The sequence below is a fragment of the Molossus molossus genome, unplaced genomic scaffold (assembly GCF_014108415.1).
Source record: "Molossus molossus isolate mMolMol1 unplaced genomic scaffold, mMolMol1.p scaffold_m16_p_5, whole genome shotgun sequence".
Taxonomy (NCBI): domain Eukaryota; kingdom Metazoa; phylum Chordata; class Mammalia; order Chiroptera; family Molossidae; genus Molossus; species Molossus molossus.
The window spans coordinates 100,854,341-100,880,222 of NW_023425388.1; the positions used below are offsets into that span (position 1 = coordinate 100,854,341).

The window sequence follows — 25,882 nt, forward strand, 5'->3', positions numbered from 1 at the left end:
TAGCCCTGATGCCTGATAATTCAGTTTCTCCTCCTATGTCTGTGGAGCCTCTCAAGCTGCTATCCCAGCACTAGAACTCAGGAGTTATTCCAAGTAAGTCCATGTGCGGGTCCTTTAAGAGGAACTGCCTAGGACTCTAGAGCCCTGCATCTCACTCAGCCACAGTTCCCACTGGTTTTCACAGCCAGTAGTTACAGGGTTTCCTCTTAACTGGTGTATTTTTTTTTTTTTTCCCCAGCTTGTTTCTAAAATCAGTCTTCAGCTGTGTGCTTTGGGGAAGGGAGGGAACTTAGAACCAGGTCCCAGTAAGGGAAGTTTCTGCAGAATTGACTGTGTTGTACTGCAGGGGTGAAAGTGGGGTGTCCCACTATGGGGCCCTGGCAGGCTCGAAGGAGCTGAGCAGGGTGGAGCCCGCCCAGACCTGGCCTTAGAGGCCTTAGACAGGACATCCAGCGTCTGTTCTGAGTAGCTGGCACAGCTCCTTGAGCGACAAGGACAGAAAATTAGAAGATTTTATTATTTCTGTTCAAGTCAAGTTAATCTTAAGAATCAACTAAGTGTTTTCCTGATAGGCAACTCCTGAGTCTGGGACCCCTCTCTCCTCAGTGGGGACCTCTGTAGTTGAGATATCCTGCCTGATCTGTGTCTCAGCCCCTCCTACCTGTCTTGATATGGCTTCTTTATATCCTTTGTTGTGGGACTTCTGTTCAGCTAGATTTCAGGTGTTTCTGAATGATGGTTATTCAATAGTTTAACTGTAATTTTGATGATGTTGTGGGAGAGTGTGAGTGTACCACGTTTACTTCTACTCTTTTTTTTTTTTTAAATCAGTCTTTTACTTACAGGCAAACAATATATTTTCTCTCACTTTCAGATAGCAACTCTTAACCAGGAAGACTTAAAATTGTTTCTCTTCTTTGAATAAACTTATAAGATTGTGATTTTTAAGTGCCTTTTTAATTTCTGTGTGTCCTAGACAATTTCTTTCTTATTTTTTGTGCATAGTTCTTCAAAGTAAATTATATAACCAGGACCACTTGGTACATTGTGCAAAACAAGAGACTGAGAGCTCCAATATTGAAGTCTGGGCTTCACCTCGCCTGTGTCATTTATTCTTTCCTTTTACATATGTTTGCTGTGCTTCCAAGTGCCAGTGTTGTGCTGGGCTTGGGAATACAGCAACAACAAGACAAACATGATGACTGTACCTCAGAAGCATAGATTTATTATGTTGAAAAAGATTAATAATAAGTGAATAAAAAGTGCTACTGTGTTACATATGTAAAACCATGCTATGGTACATTTATAATAGCTATGTATAAAATAAAGGAGAAAGAATTAATTAATAAACCATTAAAACCATCACAGTATTACATAAGTGGTAAGCAAAATAGAAACGAGGATGATGTGGTTGGTAGAGTAACAGGGTGTCCAGAGAAGGCTTCTCAGACATCATATTTGAGAGAAATTTGCTTGACATTTAAGCTGGGAGCAAAGGTGTAAAATCCCTCAGGCTGAGATGAGTATGATTGTGCTTGAAGAACAGGAAAAGGCTGCTGTGTTTCATGGAAAGGAAAAAGTCACCATATCAAACTGGTGGTAGATTGTAGCAGACATTGTAACCAAGATGTAGACTGGATATTATTCCAAGTGAGATGGGAGTTTATTTAACACAGCAGAGTCACTCTGACTGGTGGGATTTGGGGCTGAGTGTAGATCATTATTTTCAACCTGGCTGCACATTTTCAAAGTGCTTGGGGTATTGTCAGTCTCTGTAAATGAAATTCCAGGTGGGTGGCTTTAGCAATTTATCCTATGTCATTATATATGAAAAAACATCCTATATCATAGTCATCAAACTTAGAAATAATTTTATATCTTAAAAAAAATTTTTTTTTCTTTATTTATTTTAGAGAGAGAGGAAAGGAGAAGGAGAGAGAGAGAGAAACATTGATTAGAGAACATCAATTGGCCACCTCCTGCATGACTCCACTGGGGATTTGGCCCACAACCTGGGCATGTGCCCTGACCAGGAATCAGACTGGTGACCTCATGGTGCAGGGGTCGATGCTCAGTCACTGTGCCACGCTGGCTGGGCAATTTTGTATATATATATTTTTAAAGTTTATTTTGTAAGCATATGCTAAATTCTTTTGCAACTTTTAATTGGATGTCCTGATATTCTTAGGAGAAAAGTTTTTATGTCCAGGCCTGTATCCATTGCAGATGCAAAGTTTCTTTTAGTCTATTATTTTATCTTTTACAAACATGTCAATTTGCCTTTTACTCTAGAAAATATTTGTGTCTATTTCACTCTTAAATAGCTTTTAGATTTTCTGTCATGAGACAGACGTGAATGGCAGTTCACGGCTTTGATTCTGCAGCGAGGGACCTGGCTTCAGATTGTGACTTCATCACTGATCAGCTGTGTGGTCAGGGGTCAAAATGTGACATTATGAAAACTGGTAAAATGTGAATTTTAATTGCCAGAGCCAGCAAACTATGGCAAAATTTATCCACATCTGCTGACTGTTATGGTAAATAAAGTTTTATTGAAATGCAGCCATGTCCATTCCCTTACATATTTCCTGTGACTTCTTTTACCCAATAACGGCAGAATTGAGTCATTTTGACATAGACTGAGACCATATGTGGTCTGTAAGGCCTAATGTGTTTATATGTATCATTGGGAATAGAGCACCCAAGCTTGAGAAGTGTGTTTATAAGTACTCATATTTTGGTGACACTTGCCTATTTTTGCATTAATAAGGGCTCCAGGGTGTTGGAAGTTTTATTTTGCCTACTAATCTACCCTTGATATGGATATTATAAATTATATATATAACAGTTCTTGGCTATTTTACAGCAATATGGATAGATTGTTAAATTAATCATTGCAGAACCCTTTGAAAATCTAGGCAGCAATGTGCAAATGCAAAATTTATAACTGGAGCAAACAAAAAGAAGCTGATGATTCCTTAAGGATACTGATGTTTTTGTGGTTTCTTTCTTTTGTTGTCATCACCAGAGAATTATGTATCATTCGGGGAAGTTTTCAATATTTAATCATAAGCATTTTTATTCCAATGGAAGCTATACATACAGGCCAACCTAAACTTATCTAACTAGAGGCAGGACATACAACTTTTTATTCATTGGGGTATATGTTGGCATGAATGTTCATCTGTGTTATAAAATCTAATAAGGAACTTCATGTGTTTATAAGAAAATATGTTTAGACAAGAGTTTAATGATTTTACTTTTCATAGTAGTAAACATGTTATAAAAGGTCCCTAAACAGGAATTGTAAACTGGGGGGGGGGGGGGGGGGGGGGGAGAAAGAAGATAGTCTTTTGAGTGTTTCAACTAAATGATTTCTTATTTAGTTTCTTCATGAAAAATAGTCTTTTAAAAATCCTATGTCATACCAATTACAGAGCCTCCTTTCTTGGTGTCAAAAATATCATAATAATTAAGTTTCATTTATTCCAGTGAAGTAAAGAGGTCTGTTGTTTTTAATTTATATTTCCTATTTCAGTGACCCTGAAAATGGAATTTCTTAAGTAATATATGTAATTAGTTTAATTTTTTTAAAAAAAACTTCTTTATAGTTAATGTTGGACATAAGAAATAAATGTTACTGTGTTATTATTTGAGTTCTTAGCTAGCCGTGTACCTTATTAGTTCAGTTCAGGTCAGTTTGTTTGACATTAATTTTTAAAAGGTGTAGGACATATCTACCACAGAGACATCTGTGGCTAAGATCGGACTTATTTGCATAAACCAGTTTATCTTCTGATGTCTTTCACATAGTGCTTCTATAAAGAATTGCCAGGAAGACTTTGTAAAGTTTCTTCTGGGATTAGAATAATGGCTAGAATTTGGATAGGGGAGCAATGACAAGTAATTCTTATATTTGATTTTTTAACGGAAGCAGGCTGATGATTCAGGTTTAATTTTTGAGCATGGATTTTTATTTTTCCTAGGCTATCTGGAATTCTTTTTGTCCTAAAACAGCATTTAAAGGTCTGGATTCTGTTTGGTGTATAGTGAATTTATTAAAATTATTTAATCTGTGTCCTGAAACTCAGAAAATGTTTTATCTTTTTAAATTTTATTTTTGTTACAGATGTGCTTCCATTTTTTTTATATCTTCCTCTATTTCTTTTTTCAATTTCCTATAGTTTTCTGCAAATAGGTTCTTTACTACTTTGGTTAAGTTTATTCCTAGGTATCTTAATTTTTTTGCCACAGTGGTAAATGGGATTGTTTTTTCAGTTTCTCTTTCTGTGAGTTCATCATTGGTGTATAAGAGTGCCGTCGATTTCTTGATGTTAATTTTGTATCCTGCTACTTTGCCAAATGCATTTATTAAGTCTAGTAGATTTTTGATGGCGTCTTTAGGGTTATCTATATATAATATCATGTCATCTGCAAATAATGACAGTTTCACTTCCTCCTTTCCAATTTGGATCCCTTTTATTTTTTCTTCCTGTCTGATTGTTGTGGCTAAGACTTCCAGTACTATGTTAAGTAAGAGTGGCGAAAGTGGACATCCCTGTCTTGTTCCTGTTCTTAAGGGAAATGTTTTTAGTTTCTGCCCATTGAGTATGATGTGGGCTGTAGGTCCTTCATATATTGGCTTTATTATGTCAAGATATGATTGTTCTATTCCCACACTGCTGAGCGTTTTTATCAGAAATGGATGCTGGATTTTGTTGAATGCTTTTTCAGCATCTATTGATATGATCATGTGGTTTTTATTCTTCATTTTGTTTATGTGGTGTATCACATTTATTGATTTGCGAATATTGTACCAGCCTTGCATCCCTGGAATGAATCCCACTTGGTCATGGTGAGTAATTTTTTTGACATATTGCTGGATCCGATTTGCTAGTATTTTGTTCATGATTTTGGCGTCTATGTTGATCAGGGATGTTGGCCTGTAGTTTTCTTTCTTCGTAGTGTCTTTTTTTGGTTTTGGGATTAGAATTATGCTGGCCTCATAGAACATGTTTGGAATCTTCCTTCTTCTTGAATTTTATGAAATAGTTTGAGGAGAATGGGTGTTAGCTCCTTTTTGAATGTTCGGTAAAACTTCCCGTTGAAGCCGCCTGGGCCTGGACTTTTGTTTGTTGGGAGAGTCTTGATTACCTCTTCAGTTTCCTTAGTTGTTATTGGTCTGTTCAAGTTTTCTGTCTCTTCCTGGTCCAGTTTTGGGAGACTGTGTGTTTCTAGAAATTTGTCCATTTCTCTTAGATTGTCGAATTTGTTGCCATATGGTTGTTCATAGTAGCTGTTAATGATCTTTTGGATTTCTGTGGTGTTGGTTGTTACTTCTCCTCTTTCATTTCTGATTTTGTGTATTTGGGTTCTCTCTCTTTGTTTCTTGGTGAGTCTAGCTAAGGGTCCATCAATCTTGTTTGTCTTTTCGAAAAACCAGCTCTTTGTTTCATTGTTCCTTTGAAATTTTTTTTTTTTTTTTTTTTTGGTCTCTCTGTCATTTATTTCTGCTCTGATCTTTACTATTTCCTTCCTTCTACTTGCTCTGGGGTTTTCCTGTGTTTTGCTTTCTAGTTCTTTAAGTTGTGAAGTTAGATAGTCTGTTAGAAATTTTTCTTGTTTCTTGATGTAGGCCTGTAGTTCTATGAACTTTGCTCTCAGAACTGCTTTCGCTGCATCCCATAGATTTTCTGTTGTTGTGTGTTTATTTTCATTTGTTTCTAGGAAGTTTTTAAATTTTTCCTTGATTTTCTCAGTAACCCATTAATTGTTTAATAACATGCTATTTAGCCTCCATGAGTTCAAATGTCTTTGCATGTTCTTGTTGCAGTTGATATTTATTTTCATGCCATTCTGATCTCAAAAGATGCTTGATATGATTTCAGTCTTCTTGAACTTGTAGAGATTTAGTTTGTGTCCTATCATGTGGTCTATCTTTGAGAATGTCCCATGTGCACTTGAGAAGAATGTGAATTCTGTAATTTGGGGGTGTAATTCTCTGTAGATATCTATTAAATCCATTTGGTCTAGTGCTTCATTTAGAGTCTCTGTTTCCTTGCTAGTTTTTTATCTAGATGATCTATCCAGTGGTGTCAATGGGGTGTTGAAGTCCCCTGCTATGATTGTATTGTTGTCGATTTCTCCTTTGAAGTCCTCCAGAAGATTTTTATTATATTTTGGTGCTCCTATATTGGGTGCATATATGTTTATCAAGGTTATTTCTTCCTGTTGGATAGATCCTTTCAATATTATGTAGTGGCCCTCTTTGTCTCTAGTTATGGCCTTCATTTTGAAATCCATTTTATCAGATATAAGTATTGCTATCCCAGTTTTTTGGTTTTTTTTTGCTTTTTGCTTGCTTGGAAAAATTTTTTCCATCCCTTCACTTACAACCTGTGTGAGTCTTTTGTTGTGAGGGGGGTCTCTGGTAAACAACATATAGATGAGTCATGCTTTCTTATCCAATCAGCTACTCTGTGTCTTTTTATGGGAGCATACAATCAGTTTACATTTAAGGTGATTATTGATATGTACTTATTTATTGCCATTATTGTTTAGTTTGGTTATATTTTTCTTCCTATTTCTTCTACTAATTTCAGCAGTCCTTTTAACATTTCTTGCAGTGCTGGTTTGGTGCTAATGTATTCCCTTAGTGTTTTTTTTGGATGGAAAGCTCTTTATTTCACCTTTTGTTTTGAATGATAACCTTGCTGGGTAGAGTAGTCTTGGATTCAGATCCTTGTTTTTTTGACCTTGATTACTTCATGCCATTCCCTTCTGGCCTGTAGTGTTTCTGTTGAGAAGTCAGCTGAGAGCCTTATGGGGGTTTCCTTTGTAAGTAACCTGTTGCTTACTCTTGCTTCTTTTAGGATTCTTTGTCTTTAATTTTTGGCATTTTAATTACTATGTGTCTTGGTGTGGGCCTGTTTGGGTTCTTCTTACTTGGGGCTCTTTGTGCTTCTTGAACTTGAATGTCTTCTTCTTTCACCAAATTAGGGAAGTTTTCTGTCACTATTTCTTTGAATATATTCTCTAACCCTTGCTCATTTTCTTCTTCTTTGTGGACTCCTATGATGCGAATATTATTAAGTTTTCAGTTGTCCCACAGTTCTCTTAAGCTGTTTTTCTGTTATTTAATCATTTTTTCCTATTGGTTTTCCGATTGGTTGATTTTTTCTACCCTGTCTTCTAATTCACTGATCTGGTCCTCCGCTTCCTCTACTCTGCTTTTTAGGCCTTCCAGTGTGTTCTTTATTTCTGATACGTCATTTTTTATCTCTTTTTGGTGGTTTTTAATTTCCAATTGGTTTATTTTCAGCATCTCTATGTCCTTATTCATGCTGTTGAGCTTCCTCAAGGTCATGGCTCTGAATTCTAGCTCTGTTAACTTGCCTAAGAACTCCACATTGATCTCATCCTCGGTGGAGCGCTCTTGTTTGTTTATTTGGCCTTTGTTTCTGTGTTTCACCATTTTGGGTATCACTGTGGGCTTTGGAGCCTGTCACGTTTTCCCTGTGGATGTTGATGTTCTGCTGTTGTGGCTCCCTCTCCTGGGTTTAGATGAGCGAGGGAGGACCCCGGTTAAACACCACTGTCAAGTCTTTCTTTCCTGGTTAAAGTTGCCAGCCCAGGAAAGGTACTGTTATCCTCTAGCTTTTTGCCTGGAGGTTAGCAGTAGAGGTTACTTGAAGAGTTTTGGGTTGTCAGTTGATTGAAAAACTCCCTCTGGTGCTCAGCCAAGGGGCTTTCACGAGGGTGGAGCAGATGCTGGTTGTTAGTGAGCCTCAATTAGCACTTCAAATGCCCACAGGGTGGGGTTGGATCTCCGAGGGAGGGGCTGCTGCCTCTCTCAGAGCCCTGGGAAGGAGCAATGTGGCCACCGTCCTGAGTGGCTGCACTCAGCCAAAGCTCTGAGCGCCCTCCAAACCCCGAGTGTCCCGACACAGTTCCAGTCCAGTCCGCCCTCCCTCCGCTGGAGCCCAAGGTGAGTGGCTGTGGCTGTTTCAGCCTCTGTCCTGGCTGCGCTGTGTGGCCGCCTGGGAGTGTGACCGAGGGCGCTGCTCCCAGCTAAGGCCGCTGCTGTTCTCTGGGCTCCCAGCCCCCCTCTCGCACGTCCACAAGCCTACCGGGATTGAGTCAGTGTCCCTGGTTATATGGTCCTCCAGGCTGCTTTTCTGTTGCTTTTTCCCGTGGATTTGTCTGTGTTATAGTTGTAATTCCAGTTTGGTTCTGGGAGACGGTCTGTGTAGCTCCGTTCACTCCGCCACCATTTTTGAGAAAATGTTTTATCTTGAGTTAGTCTTTCACTTTAGTAAAATATTTATAAAATTATATGGAATGAGAAGAACGGTAATCTAGTATACTTTTAAAAATTAATCATACTAAGGTTCAGAAAGATTTTGTGCTTATTCTGAGTTTTAGAAAATTAGCTAGTCAGAAAAACTTTGGCAGCTTTTCTGAACTACATTTAAAGTGATTTCCCATAAATTTGAATGGGTGATACAATGTTTCATCGGTCCTATGGACCTCAACCTTCAATATCACTTTCCAAGAAGCCTGGCTTCACCTCCCTATTCTAGATCAGCAGATCCTCTCTCAATATAGTATTATACTACCTTATTTTTTTTGTATTATTAATCACTATTGTAATTAAATGTGCTCATATTATTATTTTACAATGCCTGTCTCTCCCATTGGACACTGAACTCAATAACAATAGTATTGTGTATTTCTAACTCATCAGTATTTCTAGCACTTAGCATCATGCTTGGGACAAAGCAGGTAGTCAATATATGTTCAGTGCACCAATATGTTAATACTGCACTACTCCAGAAAAAAAAAATAAGTGCAGAGTTTTTTTTAAAGGCTTATTTTGTTTTGATAATAGCCAAAACATGCCCATATTTATGAAGATTTATTTTATTATTAATTTTTTAAATCCTCACCCTAGGATATTTTTCGATACAGTGGAAAGGAGGGAGGGAGAGAGAGAGAAGCATCAGTGTGAGGGAGAGACATTGATTGATTGCCTCCCGCATGACCCCGACCAGGGCTGGGGACAGAACTGCAACCGAGGTATGTACCCTTGACCAGAATTGAACCTACGATTTTTAGGTCTGAGGATTGATGCTCTAACCTCTGAACCAAACTGGCCAGGGCTGTGGAAATTTATTAATATGAAAAAATTATATGTATTAGAACACAGTGGTCCATTCCAATTTATATTTATGTTTACAAATACTTCTTAATTCTGTTTATTATCTAATAGAATTCAGTAGGAGCTCCTCTGAATTTATCTATTACCATAGTATTAAATACTACCAACCATGTTATAAACATTCTTTCATTTAATCCCCTTTTAGGAGGGTGGTGAAATTATCTTCCATTTTTCAGTGAATACAACTGAGGCTTAGAGAAGTTGAATTCCTTGCCAAAGTTCATACAACTAATGTGGGTGCATATTAGATCTATGAGCTATGGATATGTGGGACTTACGTGGTTTAAAATATTGGTATACCAAGGAAATTGCAAAAAAAAAAAAAAGGAAAGAAACCAGTCAGTGTCTACGTGGTCATGCTGAACGTGGTTGTATAAAATTGTCCTTAGGAGTTTAGGTTTTAGGCTTAAAAGGATTAAATCCACCTGTACCTGTTGCCTGGGTGACCCTAAAGCATTTTATTTAACTTTTTAAAATCTGAGTTTTCCAAACCATAAAACACACTGGATATCAGGATATTATAGCCGTGTGACCTGAGACTATGTAACATGTAGAGTCTGGTGGCCAGTAAACAGCCACTGAATTTGAATTTCTCTTTCTCTTGTATATAACATCACATTTCTCCCTTCTGTTCTACCCCAGTCAGCCCACTAAATGCTAGCTCTTTGTTTGTGGGAATGTTTACAAATATGCATTAGAGAGCTGTATATTATTTAGTAAATTTAGTGCAAATTTAAAAATTGCTGAAGAAGTGATGGTTGAATTTTAAATATGATTAATAACAGCCCTTATATTAATTCCCTTGATACCCCACTCCATAACACACATGTAAGCATGTGCATGCACCCCCTACACACACACCCCATTTCAGAAGGAACTCTTTTTTTCAACTTGCCCTACCTCATTCCCTATGCAAATGGTATTCCCCAGTTCATCTCCTCCATGCAGTGTTTATTCACTTTGGGTCTCAGGGTACACTGTTGCATGTTAAAAACCAACTTTCTTAGTGTTCTATATCTTTAGAGTTAACAGTGTTTTCCTTGAATGTTGCATAAAATGTTCATTATTTGTGGATGATAGTCAAAGGACATCTTCCTGTAGTCAGTATAGTTTATCAAATCATAATTATTTTGGACTGGAAAATAAAAGTAATTCTCAGATGCTTTTTGCTTGTATATCTGCAAAATCTTTATTCTTCCCCTATATTTTCCTCATTTATTTTTCCCCGTATTTATTTTTGATACTCTGTAGATGTATTTATCTGTAAGATGCCTCAAGTCATCTTTTAAATGAAACTGGCTAAATATTAAGTAAATAAATATTATAAACCTAATTATACATTTTAAGAAGATGATGGGAAATGATCAAGTTCAGGAATTTACTTTCTATAATAGAAGTATTATAATAGTTTATGTAAATATCATAGTTAATTTATTATAAATAAATCAATCAGGAGGGAAAACATGAAAAAGGAAAAGTATATGAATAGTTAATAGTTCCAAACTTTTACCATTAAAATAAGTTTCTAAAAGCTGATCCCCAATTATGGTTTAATATTTTCCATGACATATATGTCTTTATATGTTAAAGTCACTGTAGTTGTTTTGATCTGTAGCAATAATTAGCTTCATTTTATAGGTAAGATAGGGTTTTTAATGTTATTTGAAAAATGGAAATGTATATGTACCTATATACCTATGTCTATATATGTGTTTTTTGTAATGGATAACCTATAGTAATTTATTCTGGAAAAGAACAGTGCCTTGTTCAGATGAGATATGTAATAATTTCATGTAATATCTCACCTATGTTTTATTGTAAGGGATACTTAGCTTGATTTTCTGCATTCACGTCCTTTGCTGCACAGCTTTTTGGTTTTTTTTAAAAGACATGTATTTTATAATATTAATGCTTTGAAAAATCACCTTTGATAGCAATCTTTGTGAGATAGCAGAAAAGTATGGACCAATTTGAAAACAAACGATATGAAAAATTATTAATTTCTTAATGACACATGTAATTTTTAACAGATTGATTGAGTCATATGTTGTTTTAGATTAGTCTGTCTTTTTTTTAATCCTCAGCCGAGGATATTTTCCCATTTATCTTCGATAGAGTAGGGAGGGAGGGAGAGAGGGAGAGAGAAAGAGAGGAACATTGATGTGAAAGAAACACATCAACTGGTTGCCTTCCTCACGACCCTGACCAGAGCCGGGGATGTACTGCAACCGAGGTATGTGCCCTTGACCGGAATCGAACCCGTGGCTCATTGGTCTGTGGGACAACACTCTAACCATTGAGCCAAATCAGCAAGGGCATATTTGTCTTTTCTTTATATCAGACTGAAAACTTGCACTTTTACTCTTACTATTGGTGCTTTCCTATTCCACATACACATACATATGCACACAAACACAGGTACAAACACAGTGTCCTTCAAGTGTGCCTTTTCCTGATCTACTTTAGCAGGTAACCAAGTTTGTCAAGAATATAAATTAGCCTGGCAGATGTGATTCAGTGGTTAAGTGTCGTCCATGCCCCAAGAGATCACTGGTTGAATTCGGGGTCAGGGCACATGCCTGAGTTGTGGGCTCGACCCTCAGTAGGGGGCATGTAGGAGGCAGCCAATAGATGTTTATCTCTCACTGATGTTTCTATCTCTCTTCCTTCCTCTCTCTCTAAAAATCAATAAAAATATATTTTTAAAAAAGAATATAAACTAAATTAAGTGAAAAAAGAGACTTGAAAATTTCTCAAGTCAAGTACAGTAAGTCCTTTACATCATTGATAGGTTCTTGGAAACTGCAACTTTAAGTGAAAAAACATGTAACAAAACCAACTTTACCACAGGCTAGTTGATATGAACAAGAGTTAAGTTCCTACAGCATATTTCTGGTCACAAAAACATTACCAAATTACTAAATAAAACCTAAAACACTTCTAATAGTAAACATTAAAATAAATGTGAGCTATTTATGCATTTAAGTATGATTAATAAAAACAAGTAAGATTATTAGTTTCTAACCTGCATACTTCAGTTGACAGCCATGGGTGGCAGGAGCCTATCCCTGTAGCTCAGGGCACAGATGGGAACGAACCCACCTGGAGAGGACACCCTTGCATGGCAGGGGCGGTCACAGCAGCGACACTCACTTAGGTGGGACAACGTAGACACGCCATCTCACCTCACGTGCACACTTTGGGATTTGGGAGGAAACTGGAGTCCCTGGGGCAAAACCCACTTGGGGATGGGGAGAACATGCATACTCCACACAGACAATGGCCCTGGTCAGGAATTAGATTTTTTCTTCTTCAGTAATGTAAAGAAATGAAGTTGAAGGAAACAACATTATTTGAAGACCTGCTGTATTTTTTTTAAGTGAAAATATAATTGGAAGCATTTAGCATATAAAGATATAATATGCTATCCTTTCCTACTTATTTCGTAGAGCTATCTGAATAGACTTATAGATAATACAAGTAGCGGTAATTTTAATACAATATTTAATAAGATAAGTACAATTCAGACCTTAAGGGAAAGAAAGTGACTTATTATAATAATGAATATATATAACCATGACTCAGTGGATATAATTTAATTAAAATATTTATATAGAATAAAGTTGTACAGGTGGAAATCCAGAAAGTTATATAATACTGAAAACTTCCAAATAATTTTATAATAACTACCTATGTTCCAAAGTTTGCATGATCACAGATATTTAGTAGTTGAATTAATTTGTCTCATTAGAGTTTGTGCTGTTGCTGCCTAATTTTATTTGAAATTAATATATACAGTAGTTTCACTATATTCTGTCTAAAATCCAAGATACATTTTATTATTTATGATACTGCTATCTAGTATTAGATATGAATAATCACTTTTTAATCATTTTAAATTTTTTTCTTAATTTCTATTAACAAAGTATGGTATCTATTGAGAAAATGTAAGTAAAAATATAACATTTTTTCTTTATTGGTTAATTTAATTAATATTAAATTGATAGATGATTTTAATTTTTAAAAATAGAATAGGTAGTTTGATATTACTTGCTTTTCAATAGTGACATTTTAGAATATCTTTCTTAAAAAATGTTATTGCAATTTAGGATTCTGTTATTTTATTTGATATGCCATACCTCTTTCATAAAAGAAAATGTCTAAGTACCTTCTTTGCTCAAGATCAGTAAGTTGAAATATGCAGATCAAAACATGTGGGTTTTATTTCATGATTTTATGTTGTACTATTTAATAGTCATTCATCTTCAGAGACTGTTGAATAGCTAAGAGGAATATGTAATTTTTTTTCATATTTGTTATATTTAGCCACTGTTCAACAATGTCACCTATTCATTAGTGACAATATTAGTAGATGCAGTGGGCTAAGTTGCTTATTTTTTAAATCTCAGGAGTTATTAAGGACCATAAATAAATACAACATTAAAAATGTTTAAACTATAAAATATAACTTCATCTAATAAATGTTGTTATATCTGATTATGCTTGCTTGTCAAGAAAATTTGACTATGTTTTGTTTTATTATAAAGTTCAGTGGCAGAATGTGAGACAATCAGCAGTTTTGGGTTTTAGAGATAGCATCCTGTAAACCTTACTATTGGAATTATGTGTGTGACACAATTTCCTTAATAAATCCTCATTACTTGATTACAGGTTGACAATTTCAGACATCTAAACCAATTAGAATACTGATTATTTTGATTACCAGAAATGCTTAACTGTATATGTTATTCATCAATGTATTCAGTTTCTATATCAAACACCTGTGATTTAAATATTTTTAGTGGTTTCTGATTCACAGGAAAGTCAGCTGCATTACATTATCTTTTTCCAGATTTTAGGGATTTGTGCTTGCTTCATAAAAACATTTGAGCAAGATAACCAATAGATCATAAGCCATATAGAGGACATATTAGTTTCTAACTTATCAGTTATTTAGTTTAAGATATAGCACTAATAATTTAAATAGGTTACTTCTCATACACATTTATGCTGGCCACTAAGTTATCACTTAAAAGTCAACCTTTAGCTCCTCCAATTGTTTGGAAACTAGGCTGCCCTGTGGAATCTAAGGATAGGCTTTAAAAGCCTTCTGTGATATTTTAAAATTAAAAAAAAAATGTTTAATTACCATTGACATTCAACATTATATTAGTTTAAGGTATACAACATAGTGGTTAGACATTTATATAACTTAAGGAGTGATGCCCCCATAAGTCTAATACCACCCCTGGTCCCATATGTAGTTATTACAATATTATCGACTATATTCCCTGTGCTATATTTTACATCCCTGTGACTATTCTATAACTGCCAATTTGTACTTTTTAATTCCTTCAAAATTTCTACCCAGTCCCCAAATCACCCCTGATCTGGCAAACATCAGTTTGTTCTCTGTATGTATGAGTCTGTTTCAGTTTTATTTGTTAGTTTATTTTGTTCTATGGATTCCACATAAAAGTGAAATCATATGGTATTTGTCTCTATATATCATTGGACTCATCTCAAAGTCAAAGTCCCACCTTGTCTGCTAGATCAAAGTAAAACTAAGCTCTTGAATTCGACTTTATCATTTTTATGGGACTCGAATCAACTAGATATATTAACTCTGTAATGGACTGTTAGCTGACATTTTGAGGTGGAAAGAGTAAATTGCCTTTTTAATTTTATGTACCTTTGCCAGATATTTTCATACTTGAACTCAAGGCAGATCATTCAGTGGAAATTATTCAGTTCATTCATTACTTCAGAGAACGTTGAAAATCATTCTAATTAAGTCATAATTTGGAATACTCCATAGCTCTTATTTTTCTGAACGCCCCCCCCCCCCACTAAAAGGTGGAAAAATGGTACTTATGGGTACTAAATTTGAAAATCATGATGGTAGAAACAGTAATAGACATATTTTGAAATTTATGTTTTCACTGATACATATTTCTTAAGCTTGTTCTAGTGTTCTGTTTAAAAGGCACATCTTAGACTCGGTGAACTGTTTCGTTCCTATACAAGTTTAAGGATGTTATTGTCCACATGACTGCTGGAATGTACAGTGCAGAACAGCAGAGTACTTTACCCAGAACTCCTTGTGCATTTTCATGTATATTTAAAATTCTTCCACTTGGTTTTGTGGTTCGAGTACCTCTGAGAACATGTGAAGAAGTTTTTGTTTTGTTTTGTTTTGTTTTGTTTTGTTTTTAGCAACCTATAGTAAGTATTTTATAGTTATATAATAAATGTTCAGCTCTGTTTTCATGTAGAAAAGAGTTAATGTAGAATGATTAATATTGCTGTTTGCTGTCCTTAGACATGCCTGCTTGCAAGATGAGTCCTTTGTACAGCATCTGGGAACTTCATTTCAGGAAGTTCTCACCATTCCCAGGACTGAAAACAGTGGCTGACTATGCCTAAACTCTCCATAGAAACAATGTGATTTATGCTGAATGCTCATTTTCCTTCTTGGAATCTATGTTTTGATATGTTTGCTAGAGTCTCTAAGGAGTTTCCCTGGTGGACAGCATTTCACAAGTGTTGAGATAATTTGTTGCTGGAGGAATTAAGTGTGATCCATCAGAAGATGACTGTTGGAAGCTCGTGCCCAGGCTCCTCCTGATTTTGCCCCATGTACCTTTCTCTTGGTTTTGTTTACAATCCTTTTGCTGTAATAAATCATAGCTCTGAGCACAACTATATGCCGAGCACTGTGAATCCTTCTAATGAATCACTAGACCTGGAGGTAGTCTGGAGGACACCAGCACAGCTTTTCTATGATCTGGAATAACTATATTTAAATATATTGTCTATGTTAAGTTGGATCTTTACATAGTGTAAGAAAAAGAAAAAAAACAGAAAGCTACATCTTTAGTGCAGTGACACTGTTAATGTTCTATGGCTTACTACTATTTTTCAACTTTGAGTTCTGGATTGTGTTCATACAAGTACTCATGTGTATGCTCTGGTTATTTTACAATCTCAAATCTCAGTCTTTCTTTCTGGTTCTCTAAAGCCCAGATTTTATGACCTGAGAACCATCTGTTTTAAAATTAGTTTCATCTGAATAGTGAGTTTACTAAGAGTGTATTAGTCTGTCTAGATTTATCATGCTGTAAGGCACATAAAATTTTGACCACAGAAATACTGAGAACATATCTATGAGTCTGTCTTTCCCCCTGTTTCCTACACTGGTAGTTTATTGTTTTTCTTAACGTCTAATTATTTGTAAGATTTTATTGTGTTACTCTCATAAAGCTAGTATTTTTTTTTAAACTTAGCTCCTCTTATTAATCTAATATTAGAAAATGTATATAACCAGAGAATTAATATTTTTTTGACATGGCAAAATATTTAATGTCTTATAGATGTGCCTCCCCTCCCCTAATTCCTGTTATGATTTGACAGCCTTCCCAAAATGACTGTTCCAGAGAAAACATGGGCACTTATCCCCGGCATTAATGGTTTTTCTTAAAACCATTAAGGGCCAAGTTCTCTTGATTTGGATATGATTGCACGTTGAGCTCCCTCCACAGCAGGCTTCAGGCTTCTCTATTCAAGGGGGAAAGACCCCCCAGTTCTATAGGACTCCTGAGGTCTTCAGTTCTCCTGTGGCCTGGCACAGGGAGCTACACTGCTGGAAATAGTGGTAGGCTCGGACACTGCCGAGGTAGCCCTTATACACAGTGAGGAGCATCATGGAGGTGGAGAAGGTCTTGTAGCCAGTGTCAGCTAGTTGCTTGGCAGTTGGCATGTCATCCCCTTCTAGGATTCAGCTCCCATGGTGAGAGAGTGCACCTTGCTCAGGACACAGCACAGCTCCACCCCCTGAAGCAGGAGCCCTAGCCACCCACCAGCCCAGCTGGTTGCTGTCCTTCGAGAATTCATCTTTTTAACTTTTGCTTTCCGTTTGCTGCTACTAACTTTAAAATTGTAGGTCTGATTCCCCCCCCTCCCCCTGAATGTATTTCTTGAGATTTTATAAAAAAAAATTCTAGACTTTGTTTACTATTTTTGTTGTAGATTACTCCTCTGTCACATTTTGTGTATCTTTTTTCTGTCTCTATAGATAACACATCTATTTTGTGTTTCATTAGTGACTCATTAAATATTTTATTTTAAAGCACTGTGTTTGATTTATTCCAGTTTAACCTTGTGATTTTTTTTAAAGGATTGTTTATATTGTTTAGACATTGTTTCAGGTTATAATTCAGTATCTTTAACCCATTAGAACTTTTTAATCAGATGCTCTGTTGTCATTGTTTCTTTTCTAAATATCACAGTTCTTTTTCTATTCATCCATGCCAAGAATTTGCCTACTCACATAGTAACAGCTACATATGGTTTTTTCTTTTAATATGTTAAATTCAGTTTTATTATTCCTTTAGGTCAAGAAGAGAATAGATTAAATGTTGTAGTAACAGGAATCGGAAGAACATTTAGTAACTTTACTGGTAATCAACTCTGTGATACTGGGGAATGTTTTCTTTTCAGTTATTAATGCATATCATCTCCCTTTTCTGGTTTTCATTGAATTGCAAGATTATTGGCTCTTTTTTTTCTTCTCTTCTCTTTTATCTTTCTAGATATTAGGACAAAGTTTTTACATTTGATCTTGTGTCTACCTGGAAAGCATCCAGTCCCTGATATTTTATGTAAGCATTTGACAGCTAATGTGGAGTGGCAGAGACTGGGAAGAGCTAGAAAATAAGTTTCATCTACAGAAATTCAGATAGAAAATCTTCAAATGCTCTGCAAACTAAACAAAACAGTAGTGCGCATCAGATCAGACCTAGGGATAGTGTGTGATCTCTAGGTTAAATATTCATATCTTCACTCATCTGCTCAAGACAGTGAATATTTATACAGCTTCTCATCCAACTCAGCTATATTTTTTTAGCTAAAAATATATTTCAACTTACTTTCAGAAGTTACATTACTTACATTAGCAGTCAAATGACCAAATTAGAAAGGTATGTCCTTTTTTAAAAAATTGTTTACAAAGGATTATTGATGTGCAAGTTTCATGCCTTCTTTCTGAAATATTCATATAACCATCTTTTTAAGAAGTATAAACTTGCTTTCTTTCAACTTTTCTGTGTGCCTAAAACTGCTCTAAAAAATAAAGTTTATTAAAACATTTTTTATTAGAAACTTCTATACAAAATAAGTAATTTTGATCTTGTTCAGTTGTAGAATACCTTTTTTTAATTCTTTTTTGTTGTTAAACTGATTTTTTTTTTCCTTAAAGCCATAATGAATATGCAGTAATAGAAACTTAGGAAATTCTACTTTCATAATGGTTTGGATCAAACCATTTAGAACTTCCTTGCTCCCTTTCATATATCTGCTGGATTGCTTGCACTTCTGATTTTTCATTTTGTTTTGTTTTTAACTTTCAGTTAGTTTTCAAAACTTAAAGTAACATATTTAAAGCAGTTAATTACCAACAACACTTATTATTTCTCTAAGTTTGGATTTACAATTTTGGTGTTGATTGTGATGACTTTATCTCCATTTATGTCAGATTGCTCTTTTTCTGTTTTTTTTTTTTAATTAATTTGTTTTTGTTACAGATGTTTCTCCTTTTTCCCCTATTGACACCCTTCTTCCCATTTCCCCTGCCCCATCCCCAACTTTGTTGTCTATGTCCATTGGTTATACATATAAGTTCTGTGGTTTATCTCTTCCCCCCAACACCCTCTCTTCTAAGGTTTGGCAGTCTGTACCCTACTTCTATGTCTCTGGGTCAATTTTGTTTATCAGTTTATTTACTTCATTATATTCCACAAATAAGTGAGATCATATGATATTTGGCTTTCTCTGCTTGGCTTGTTTCGCATAGTGTAATACTCTCCAGGTCCCTCCATGTCATCTCAAAGGATAAGAGATCTTTATTTCTTACAGCTGCATAGTATTCCATTGTGTACATGTACCACAGCTTTTTATCCACTCATTTATTTATGGACTTAAATGTAACTTGTGAATCCATAAAAATTCTAGAAGAAAGTGTAGACAACAAAATTCCAGACATCATACACAGTAGAATTTTCACTGATACAACACCTAAGGCAAGAGAAACAAAGGAAAAAAATGAACATATGGGACTACATCAAACTAAAAAGCTCTGTACGGCTAAAGAAACAACCATGAAAATGGAAAGGGAACCTACTATATGGGAGACCATAATTGCCAAGGACACATCAGATAACGGGTTAATTTCCAAAATGTATAGAGTACTCATACAACTCAACAAAAGGAAGACAAAGAACCCAATTAAAAAATGGGCAGAGGAGCTGAATAGACACCTCTCCAAACAGGACATACAAATGGCCAAGAGACATGAAAAAATGCTCAACATCACTAATCATCATAGAGATGCAAATTAAAACAACAATGAGGTATCACCTCACACCTGTCAGAATGGCCGCCATCAACATATCATCAAACAACAAGTGTTGTTGATGGTGTGGAGAAAAGGGGACTCTAGTACACTGCTGGTGGGAATGCAGACTGGTGCAGCCACTATGGAAAACAATATGGTGTTTCCTCAGAAAGTTAAAAATTAAACTACCATTTGACCCAGTGATCCCACTTCTAGGAATATACCCTAAGAAACCTGAAAAACCAATCAGAAAGAATGTATGTACCCCCATGATCGTAGCAGCACTATTTACAATTACTAAGATCTGGAAATAACCTAAGTGTCCATCAGTAGATTGCTCTTTAATATATGGAAGGTTTAAAAAAATACAAAATTTCAACTGGGTTAAAGATTTGTGTATACTATTACTGTTTTGTCATTAAACTAAATGGGGTCTTAAAATCTTAAAAACCACAGTTTTAATAAGATAGAGAACTCAAATATAGCCATGTGACTAAAGAAAATATAACTGATGATAGTCTCTTTTCAATTGTCCGAAATAGGCTTGTTGCATGTGGTGTTGTTAATTGAGTTATAATGGTTTTTGGTACTTTTTTTCTCTCGTTATGGATGTAGGACTCTTTTTATTTATATGACTTTTACTTTATTAAACATGTTTTTTTGGTAATTGTTTTTATTTTTACCCCACAAAATAATAGTCTAGTAAATGTAATATTGCTTATTATGTGATTGATTTTGTCTTTGTTTTCCTTTTACTTTTATTCTGAATGTTATCTGTTTGAAATTGTAGAATGGGAAATATTTTAAGTAGGCAAACATTGAAGGCAGTTTTTCTACTGATAGTGGAATTATATTTTCTAAAAGGAGAAACTATGAAACTGTGGTTATATTACATGAAAAAATCTTGAGGAAAATTTAGAGATAAGTAACAGGTTCTGTTTTATTTTTGTGTTTTATAAGCACTACTGTGCAGTTATTACTTTGTGGTTGCTGAGAATACAGCACTGAACAAAGTCCCTGCCCTTTGGACCAGACCTAACCTCCACATATTTTCTGTTTTTCTTAGATATTAAGTGATTTTGTGGCTAAACAAATTGAATAATTTTTTTTTTTTAGAATGAGTTTCATCAAACAAATGAGATAAATGTTAATCATGTTCTGCTTTTTACGGAATATATTTCTTGAATGTCACGATTCCTAAGGTAGAAATTAATCATTTTAATTAATACTCTTAGAGAACAATGTATAACAGTTAAAGAAAATATTAGATGTCATTGTGGTTAAGTGTATATTTCTGTATTGTTTTAGCTGGGAAGTTTTACGGTTCCTTCTGTCAAATATAAGATGGTGGTTAGAAGAATATGGCTTTGATGGGTTTCGTTTTGATGGTATTACGTCCATGCTCTATCATCACCATGGAATGGGTAAGTCATCTGGTCTGTTACAGGTATAACTAATGATTTTGTTATTCTTTTACTGGCAGATTACAACCAGGTTTGAGGTTCAGTTATAGAAGCTGCCATGACTGGTAATAGTGGCGTGATTTTCATTATTTCCACTGTGTGTATTTTCTCTTGTCCCTTCTAATCCATTTATCGCAAGAGGTTGTATATAAACACATTTTACAAGTATATAAAAAATAATGATTTTCTTGTAAGTATTTTATGTAATAATATGCTCTTCTTATATGTAGCTTTCTTCTAAAAATATTTTTTAAGGAATTTGTTTATTGCAGCACCCTTAGGATATGAACCCAACAGCATTTACAATGAAAAATAAATAACAAAAGTAATAAATAAGAACATTCGTGAATGTGTGGGTTCCTGCATATGAAACATTAAAGAAAATATGCATATAGGTACTCAGTTTAAACTAAATTATAAACTAATTTGTAATAAAAAATATTGATCAGAGTTCTTCAATTTAAAAGTTATACAAAGAAAGCAGGGTCACAGAATCTAATTCTTCAATAGATAACATGTAAAACACTATATTTTAATGGTCAAATATTTACAGCACCAATCAATTCAAAAAAGGGACTTTAGACCATGAATCTTGAAACATGGCTCCCAGGGACAGAAGCTATATTCACAGTGTGCTGCCGGCCACAGTCCTGCAGCAGCCTCGGAGATGGCCCTGGGAAATGTCCCTAGGCATGAAGTGCAACATATAAAACAAGACAGGTTTCATTAATATCCTCCAGTTTGGAGAGGAACTTATTTATTTAGTGGATGAAAAAGGTGAGCACGGCAAAATTCAGGAAAGATCTGCCAAATTAAAACATCTGTATGCCCATGCAGAACCTCTCTCTGCTGAGGGCTAAGAATTTTCCAAGGAATTCTGCAATTGGGGAAATGAACTGAAATCCATGGATATGGAATATATTTTTTATAGGTACAAATGGTAAAGAAAAACATTTTTAGTCACTTAACATCTTTCCCCTCTTTGAATGATGAGGAAAAAAACAAAACAGAACACTGAAACTGTACTGCAAAACAGCACATACCAAAAACACAATTGAGATTAAACAATTAACATTAAGGCAATGAATGTTTAATTCATAAACTTCAGTGCTAAGGAGAATTCATTAGGTGACAACTAGGAAGAAAAATCAGTTCACCTGAAATGATGAAAAAAAAAACAAAAATGGCCGGGTTCTCCTCCTCTTGCCAATAGAATGTCTATAAAATTCTCAGAGAAACAGTGTGACTCATAAAATTGATAGTTGAATTGCCATCGAGGTATAAATTGAAAGGCCTTGAGAAATAAAACTTTTGTAATTATACTTGAAAATATTCTACAGTAATGAAATCCTGTACAAAAGAGTGAGTCAAAGTAAACTTAGATCTAGGGAAGTGGGGGGAAAATGAGTCAAAATAAAGAACTTAGATATAGAGAAGAGAGGGGGTAGGTATTGAGCGCTAATATGACTTTATTGAAATAAGAGTAAACAATGGAAAAAGTAGAAAGGAAGTTGTATAACCTCATTAACTGAAATATACTATAAGCAACCAAAATTAGAAATTGGGAAAGAGGAGGTAGAAGGATCTTAGAGGATGTTAAAATATTTTTGTCATCATAGGAAATTTATACTGCATAAATTGAAATATATTTAAAATAATATAAACATTATGCTTCAATTCTATGATAGTTTTCATACTTGCTTTTCATTTCTTCAGAGGGATCCAATAGAAGCTAGCTAACATTAAACATAGGACGTGATGAAAAAAAAATTTATCTAAAAGTTGAAATTTAGAATTCCTTTCAGTATCATTTCACTTTTTTTTGCTATAAAATTAAATTAAAATGTTAAATCAAAATGTTTTATGTGTGTACTTTTCTAAAACGAAAGTTGAATGGCAGAATTGTTGATATGGAATACTTTTCTAAGTTAGAGCATATATTTGCTGATGATAACATTATGTGGTATTGAGTCTCACTACACTTTGCTATGATCACAAAACCAATATCCACAACTAATTGGTGGGGGCATTTGTGCAGAGTTAAGACTTGCATGCTAACATAAGGCATTCATATTGATTTTCTGTTCTCTAGGTCATGGTTTTTCAGGTGATTATCATGAATACTTTGGACTACAAGTAGATGAAGATGCCTTGACTTATCTCATGTTGGCAAATCATTTGGTTCACACATTGTATCCAGATTCTATAACAATAGCTGAGGTAAAGCCATAATGATCTCTGCCCTCTGACCCCTTGTAATATAAAACATTTTGTCAACATACAGTATTTGAATAACTAATCTCATTTTGTCAATAATGGCATAATTGAAACTATACCCTGACTACAGTGCAGCTACCTTGTATGGGTGACACATTATTAGAATTCACTGTGTTCTTTCTAGGAGATAGTGGATACTCATACTCATCATCATTCCACTGTTAAAAGAGAAAATGCCAGTGGTTAGGAAATAAAATACCCTAATCGGTGGACAGGTCCTTCTGCTGTGATACATTCAGCAGAGAAAAGAATTCAATATTCATGTGCTTCTGTTTGTCTGTTTATTTTTTTCTTTTCTGGTTTATTCATGGCATGGATAGCTGCCTGTGAGCTCCATAGAAGCCTGTCTTGTTCTTATGCCATCACCTTTCTTGTTTATGTTATTGTTCTCCAATCGCCACATGTTCGTTAGTTATGATTACTGAATGCTCATGATCAACTGTCCCAAAGCTTCACTGTAATGCTAGAATTTGGTATATGCATAACTGACAATTCCCCTCGTGGTAATAAATGTGATAAATTAAGAAGTTTGTTAAATGCTTATGCTAATTTAGATTACTGCTAAACTCCCTCTTGTTTCCTGAGTCCTCTGACTAGGAATTATTATTAAAATTGAATCCAGTGTGTTAAAACTATACAAAGTGCAGTTGTCGACATGTAAAACTAATAAGGCTGGTTTTAAAAGAATCAACGTTAAGTTGTAGTTTCACATTGTTGGCCTTTAGTTCATTGGGTGAAGTGTAGTAGTGACTGTTTTCTTTATGTTGTATTTATTGTTTGTATAGCTTTTCAAAAGAAAATTTTTTTTATTGATTTTAGGAGAGAGGAAAGGAGAGAGAGAGAAACATCAATGAGGAGAACATTGATTGGCCACCTCTTGCATGCCCCCCACTGGGGATTAGGCCCACAACCTGGGCACATGCCCTGACTGGGAATTGAACCTGCAATCTCTTGGCGCATGGGTTGATGCTCAGCCACTGAGCCACACCAGCTGGACTGTTTGTATAGCTTTTATGCATTGTTTAATTTTTGTATAGTTTCTCAAAACTCCAAATCCCCAATTAGGCGGTATGATTTTCTAGGTAGAAAACAGTTACTCTCAGTCCATGGGACGATGTTCAATCCACTGAGCCACACTAGCCTGGCTTTTGAGACTACATGGAGGGACCTTCAAAGTATCATCCTAAGTGAAACAAGCCAAACAGAGAAAGACAAGTATCATATGATCTCACTTATTTGTGGAATATAATGAACATAACAGTTTGAGGAATGGGGTAGTCCCAGAGACGTGGAAGTGGGGTACAGACTGCCAATCCCCAGAAGAGGGGGTGGTGGGGGAGAGATAAACCACAGAACTTATATGCATGTATGTATGAACAATGGACATGGACAACAAAGCTGGGGACAGGGCAGAGAGGGAGGGGGAGGGGGGAATCAGTGGGGAATCTGTAACAAAAATTAATTAATAAAAATAAATTAATTAATTAATAAAAAAGAAAAAGAAAACAGTTACTCTCTCTAGTTCGTTGTCTTCTAATGATCTTCTAGGAATAAAACTATGGATCCTAAATACCGGGAATAAATACTTATATAGAATTTTTCAAAACCCAATAATTGTAATACCGTTGTGGTATCCATTATTATTTCACATTCTTTATCTGCCTACAATTGGTCATAGCTTATAAATCTTGCTAATACTCGTACTAATAATTTGTGCTATCTTTGAACATCAATCACAGTGTGTTTTAAACTTATTTTGTCTTTTATATATTTTAATTGTATCAAACATCAAAAATTTAATTATTTTATCAATTATATTTATGGCAATTCAGAGCAGAAATTTGACAAATTACTATGAACAATTAATGACAGCACAAATCCAAAATTGGTCCTGATAAAAAGAAGCAATTATTTAATACATGAAACTTAAAAATGTTACATGGATCTTTTCATTCATTTCAAGTAAAAGAGTTTTTTCATCTAGAGAGCCCTTGTCTGATTATCAGTGTTTCTTTCAATGAAACTTTGAGACTTTAGCCTACTTTGTATTAGTTGGTTTTAGATTTTCTTAAAACAAAATGTGTCTTCAATTTATTCTACTTAAATTGAAAACTACAATTTTAATACATTGCTTTTCTGTCTAGTGGGAGTCTCTTCAAAATGTGTAATTGATCCTCCTAAACTTTTTTTAAAGAAAGGAATATGGTATAACAAATAAGTAATGAAGTTTTAGATAAAGTCCTATAGTAGATATTTGAATTTATTTATAATGACATTTACTAAAATTGAAACTTTTTTTCTGAATTATGTCTACCACTCCATACAATTATATTTGCTATATTACTTTAAAATATGTTTTAATTAAGGCCCCCCCATGAAAAGTAAGTGCCCTTTAGATATTAAATAATAAGACTATTTTAACTTTATTTGAAACACATATGATTATTTTAATATGCTACGTTGGTAGGTATCAAGTTTTTTAATTTAAAATATATTTATTTTAGTGGTCTTTATATTTACCTTTTTTTCTTT

At 34.8% G+C, this 25,882-nt stretch overlaps 2 protein-coding genes across 3 annotated transcripts in view; one reads left to right on the forward strand and one right to left on the reverse strand.

Annotated features, from left to right (window-relative positions):
• Positions 1-25,882, forward strand: part of GBE1 (1,4-alpha-glucan branching enzyme 1) — a 360,857-nt gene that overhangs the window by 236,046 nt on the left and 98,929 nt on the right. For both annotated transcript variants that reach the window (XM_036243257.1, XM_036243255.1), the window contains exons 8-9: positions 20,919-21,034; positions 23,166-23,293. In XM_036243257.1, the coding sequence (XP_036099150.1) occupies positions 20,919-21,034; positions 23,166-23,293 (244 nt within the window). The remainder of the gene's footprint in view (positions 1-20,918; positions 21,035-23,165; positions 23,294-25,882) is intronic.
• On the reverse strand, positions 16,806-16,979 carry LOC118617359 (cytochrome c oxidase assembly protein COX14-like). The gene has a single exon (XM_036243258.1). It carries the CDS (start codon positions 16,977-16,979, stop codon positions 16,806-16,808), a length of 174 nt encoding a protein of 57 aa, XP_036099151.1.